Raw genomic sequence first — 5,654 nt, forward strand, 5'->3', positions numbered from 1 at the left:
CGTAGTTCCCCAATAGAAACCTTATCTGCGCATTAAAGATGAAGTGGCTCACAAAATTTTCCTTCCAGGAAGGCATTTAAGCAGAATGGGGTGGGGCAGACGCTAGTCTGGCAAGGGGGCGTGCACGCGTGGTGCATGATTGGCTCCTGTGGCCAATGAATTCTAATTTCCCTTTCAATCTTTCCCCTGCCCGGGACCGGCGGCAGCCATTAAAGGCCAGAACCACAAATGCCTCTTCGCCTCCTCCATCTCTCTCGACATTATTTTTTCCTCCCTAGAACATTTATTGCCAACAGACTGGCTTATTCCCTTCTCCGCAAATCATTCTCAACCATATCTCTGCATTTGACCCAAAGATTGGTGAAAATCATTCCACTTCCCCATCATCGTCATATGCAAATTTCTCTCTTTAGTGGGTGCAAAACGTGGGTGTCTCATGTTCTCGTTCCCTTGATTCAATATCGATGAACTTAGAGAAAAGGGTTGAAGGTTGGAACGAACATACAACAGGAATTCTTGATTGGTGCTGAACTCACCATAGCACAAAGTTCTTTGTTTAATCAGATCCAAAAGGTTTATGGGTGGTTCAAACTCATACTAAGCATATAGAAACTATTTGCATGACAAATAACATCAAAAGTGTGAGCGCGATTCTTTCTTGCAGCAAGGCGATAGAGTTGAAGAACCAAGTCTGTATATATATATATATATATATATATATATAACTTAAAAGGTGAAAGCTGGAGAGCCGTCAGCATGGGGTCTTATGGGCGAGGGCCCCAGGTCGCTCCACACGCAGCTTCCCGGAAAGAGGACGGAAGGTCGGTCACTATCTGGGAAAGAGGAAGTGGGGCCACCAACGCAGATACTGACTCCCCACTCAGCGTCGGTCAAACCAGTCCAACCATCGCCAGCTGCATCTTTCCGGTCCCACCACGCCCTCCTTCCGTCCCTCTCCCCTCGTGTTTTTCTAATTCGATTCTCTCAAGAGACCTCCTCTGGCCCAGTGGATGACCAGCAATATCCGTGGGGTCTAATGGAGTCAGGCTACCTTGACTGTAGGGTCTTCCATCGTAGACCCCCTCCTTTCCGTGTAGTCAGTGCATCATTTATTGCATCATTTGATCTTTCTTTTGTTCAGTTCGTCTAACTTTTCCGTTGTTTTGAATCGAGAGAGAACTCGCTTGGCTCCTGTAATGTCTTGTTACCAACAACCACAGAAATACACCGATCAGAAAAAGTGAAAAAACTTTGCTGTTCAGATGCCGCTTACAGAAGATGGTATGTGATAATTTGTTAGTCGCAATCGAAAGGTAAAAACCCTCCACCAACAACGGCCCACTTGTTCTTTGTGCATGAACCAAATTCAAACGAGCTTCGGATCTGTGATTCCCTGCACCGAATCAAATAACTTGTGTAATTTTTTTCCGTGGTTTTATGAGATCCCCAAGTCTCTTTCAGCATCAGATGATCCACATCTTTGCTTAGGCCCCCACGTAGCTTAAGTTGCCTGCCTCCATCAAACGTTCCAATCAAACATCTGTTTTAATCGCACGATGCCATGCATCTGTGCGACCTCTTCTGGTTTTGTAATGGTTGTAGCCCTGGATCTCTCTCTTTCCACAGAAATCAAGAGCTGTCCAAAGAAAACGACCAGTGTTCTGTGCATGACGTGAGCTTTCGAGTAAAAGCTTGCAAAGCTCCAGTTAAAAGAAATAAACGAACAAGTAAATTATCAAAATAATACGTAATTGCCTCCGTTACTGTCACGCAGCTTTCGATATGGACATTAATTGCATCAATTTTCTGGCAGTGCAAAAATATCAGATAAGGGGCAGTTTGGAACATTCAGATGAGCCTGTTTCTTGAACCTGATCCACTGTATCCAGCAGTATCACCGTGAGAAGACAAAAAGGGTTAATTAGGTGGTCTGGTTTCTAGAGTGACATAAAATCTCCACCGTCCATCTTCGTTTGCCACCTCTAGATTGTTCTTATCTAAGCACTCCCCTAGCCTTTTTGCCCCACTTTCTCTCTCTAGAACACCAGCAGCAACTCCTATAAATACCAGGCAACTCCACGAAGTAGCTCACCATTCGTTGCCTCTCAGCATCCTTCCTTCTTGTTCCCTCTGCCAACTTTGCTAAGAACCAAAACCCAGAAAGATGTCTAGTAGTGAAGCAGCAGCCTGTGAGCCAGAGATGAACAACAAGGCGACTGTGGAGGCTCTCTACGAAGCCTTGGCTCTAGGGGACGCCGAGACGGCGAGCAACCTCCTGGCCTCAGACCTGGAATGGTGGTTTCACGGGCCACCGAGCTGCCAATACATGATGCGCATCCTCACCGGGCAGTCGACCCACCGGGAGTTCACGTTCCTGCCGCAGAACGTGACGGCCATCGGCGCCAAGGTCTTCGTCGAGGGGTGGGAGGGCGACTCCGTCTACTGGGTGCACGTCTGGACCGTCAAGGACGGCACCATCACCCAGGTGCGCGAGTACTTCAACACCTGGATCACCGTCCAGGACCTCCGGCCCCTCACTTTGAGGTCCGGCCGCCCCGCCGGACCGACCCTCTGGAAGAGCGACCACGCCGGTCACTGCAGTCGCTCCCTCCCCGGCCTCCTCGTCGCCATTTAACCTCCTTTTTTATAACTTCTTTCCTTTCAGACATTGACGCAGAGCATACGCAAAGTTACGAACTCAACTCACAGTCTGAAGATTACGTTGTTTGTGAGCCCCAATATAAGCCAAAACCCTGTACCTAGTTTCGCCATTGACCGTGTAAAACACTGTATCGTTCTAGAAATCAATGACATTGTAGATTGTCCAGTCTGCAATTCCATCTCTGTTACTCTCTCTCTCTTGATCCCACCATGTTCGGAACTCTGAAAATCAATGGGGTTGTAACAAATAATGGAACATTCAAACTAAAGTGATTTGATCTTTCTTGAAATAATGGAATGTTTCACCAAAGACAACGGAAGTTCCAGCCCACAATTGAATACTATATTGGTCCAGCAGCAATGGTAGCCCGCCTCTTTCTGGGTAGTTCAGATCTCCAGAGTATGCGTGAAGGACAATAATTTGGATTTCCTTGTCCACTATAGCAAAGTGATTTCTTCTTTCTCTCCTCGGGTTTTAATGTGCTACCCACTTGGACCCTTTAGCTTTTTTCCTCCAAAAGCAAGTGGAAAAATTTGTTCTGATGTAAATTGTGGCAAAGAGTCACCAAAAAGCTGCAGTCATAAAAAATGAACTCAAGACATGGAAGATCATTCCAGTTAAAGTATGTATATATCTTGATAAACTTAATTCAGCGTGGACTCCATGAACTTGGATTCTTCACCAAAAAGGGAACATAGGATCTGTTAATACAGCGATATATGTTATATAATTGTCATTTGTAAATTATAAAAATCCCGCTGGTCGGTGCGCTGTTCCTAAAGTCATAAATGGTTCGGATGTTGTTTAAGGGTTCTGTATTTTTTTATGATATACACTTCCGTCCTGGAGTGAGCTTAATGTATTTAACTGACCGACTTGTTTCTGTCTCGCAACTCTCGTTTGCAACGCTGGTGCCACCCACCCAAAAGCGCGTGACTCTATGTAGAAAGGATCCAAATCTCGAGGATGGTTAATGGGATTTGACGATGATATGGATCTAAGGCCACGTCCAAAAATTTGGCATGCGTTAAGGCTGTTAACGAGCAAGTTGAAGCCCAGTTGAGCCAGCTCGAACTCAGTTCGATTGTCTTGAAAGGAAGTTGGCTCAAGCTCGACTTGAGTTCGATTTCATTAGCTCGAGCTCAGCTCGTTTGTCTTGAAAGGAAGTTGGCTCAAGCTCGACTTGAGTTCGATTTCATTAGCTCGAGCTCAGCTCGTTTGTCTTGAAAGGAAGTTGGCTCAAGCTCGACTTGAGTTCGATTTCATTAGCTCGAGCTCCACTTGAGTTCGATTTCATTAGCTCGAGCTCCACTTGAGTTTGATTTCATTAGCTCGAGCTCGACTTGAGTTCAATTTCATTAGCTTGAGCTCCACTCGGTTTGAAATTCTTCAAACTCGAACTCGACTCAATTAAACTCGAGTATACCCATTTGACCGACCAATCCTTTTTTTTATGATTTTATAAAACGTATTGTATATATTTCCTTTTTCGAGCTTAGCCTAGTTTAACCGAGTCGAGCTCACTGAACTCGAGCTCTACTCATTTAGGTTGCCGAGTTCGAGTCAAGTTTATCGAGCGAGTTTGAGTCTAGCTAGAGTTAGCTCGACTCATTGAACAGCCCTACCTAAATCTCCCCGCATAAATCTCAAGGTTGGGAAGTTAATGGAACCAGAATTTTCAATCAAGAATGCTGCAACTTCTTCCAAACCAGTGTATAGCCATCCGTCCAAAGATCAACATAAATCTGAATTCCATGAGTTGGACTTGCTCAAGAAAACATGATTCTATTGCTGACCAGTTGTTGGAAAGAGATTCGGTTCGATTGCAATGCATTTTTACATTCAAATCTCTGTATGAGTCGGAACATAATGCAAGTCCTACCAAAAAACTGAATTTTCTTGCACGTAGTGCACTTCAATTATGGTGAATCCAAAATAATACAAGCTACTTAGATCAAATCTGACCCAGACCCATTTTTTCCCAATGGGAAACACATACGGCATCCAGGTAGGTTCGAATCCCAGCAAGCAACATAATATTTTATGTCAAGTACCCATTACCCCAGGTGTTGTTCGAAGTGATGAAAGGGGGAAGGTGAATGGTGTCATCAAGTTGACAACCCAAAGATCCAACTTGTTTGGGCAGGTAAGAGGTAAGAAGAAGAGATATTTTGAAGAGTCCGAAGTTTCGTATCTTCTCTTCTATTTTCGAGTTCAGGGCTTCTTTGGGGCCTAGGTGAGGAGCAGGATACTCGTCAATTAAAATGTCGTGCATCCATCATTTGCACCGTGCATCCATCATTTGCACCTGGACTTTTACTGATCCACTAGCCTGACTAGTTATGTAATGCCCATCGAAGCTGGTCTAAGACTCTAGCTCAGACTTTTCCAACTTATTCTGACGTTTGTTAATCTAGCAATGGAAATGTTTAAAACAATATTATTGCCTTAGAAATCGCTTAATCTTAAACCAAATCGGCTCATCGGCCCCCTCCACTGGTTCAGCTAAGTCAACTATGCATCAGTTTAAAATATTGAAGAAACACGTAAAATCAGTAACTAAGCTACATATAAGCTGACGTGGGAAGTTGCAGTTGCCCACACCAGCAACAATTTTTTTTTATATATATTGATGTCTTACAATTATTTACGTATTTATATGTATTGTGTCCCATAAGAAATGAAAATTTCTATGCCCTAACCAAAAAATTCTAATATATTCTTATCACAATCAGACAAAATTATGAATATGTCAGGTGCTACAGGGAAAGAGTGAGTAAGACTTCACAGTATGTGCTATTCTTTGCATAAGCAAAGAACAGGCAGTAGCCACTCAAATCAAAAGGTCCATATCTTAAGTGTCGTCACCTTGTTAAGGGAAAATTCATGCACTTCTTCAGGAAACAGTGACGGAAAGAATTACGTGACAAAAGGCTTAGACATAGTATCTCTCCCTTTGCTGCCTCTCTCTCTCTCTCGATTTTACGTTATC

The 5,654-nt window shown here is 43.8% G+C and overlaps 1 protein-coding gene across 1 annotated transcript; it reads left to right on the top strand.

The window, feature by feature from the left end:
* The first annotated feature begins 2,077 nt into the window (after positions 1-2,077).
* Positions 2,078-2,856, top strand: LOC116262791 (wound-induced protein 1). The gene has a single exon (XM_031642290.2). The coding sequence runs from the start codon at positions 2,165-2,167 to the stop codon at positions 2,633-2,635; it is 471 nt and encodes a 156-aa protein (XP_031498150.1). The 5' UTR covers positions 2,078-2,164; the 3' UTR covers positions 2,636-2,856.
* Positions 2,857-5,654: the final 2,798 nt, after the last annotated feature.

This window comes from Nymphaea colorata, chromosome 10 (genome assembly GCF_008831285.2).
Source record: "Nymphaea colorata isolate Beijing-Zhang1983 chromosome 10, ASM883128v2, whole genome shotgun sequence".
In the NCBI taxonomy this organism is placed as follows: Eukaryota; Viridiplantae; Streptophyta; class Magnoliopsida; order Nymphaeales; family Nymphaeaceae; genus Nymphaea; species Nymphaea colorata.

Excerpts from the sequence above, each read along its gene's own strand:
- LOC116262791 (XM_031642290.2), top strand. The coding sequence starts at position 2,165 with ATGTCTAGTAGTGAAGCAGCAGCCTGTGAGCCAGAGATGAACAACAAG.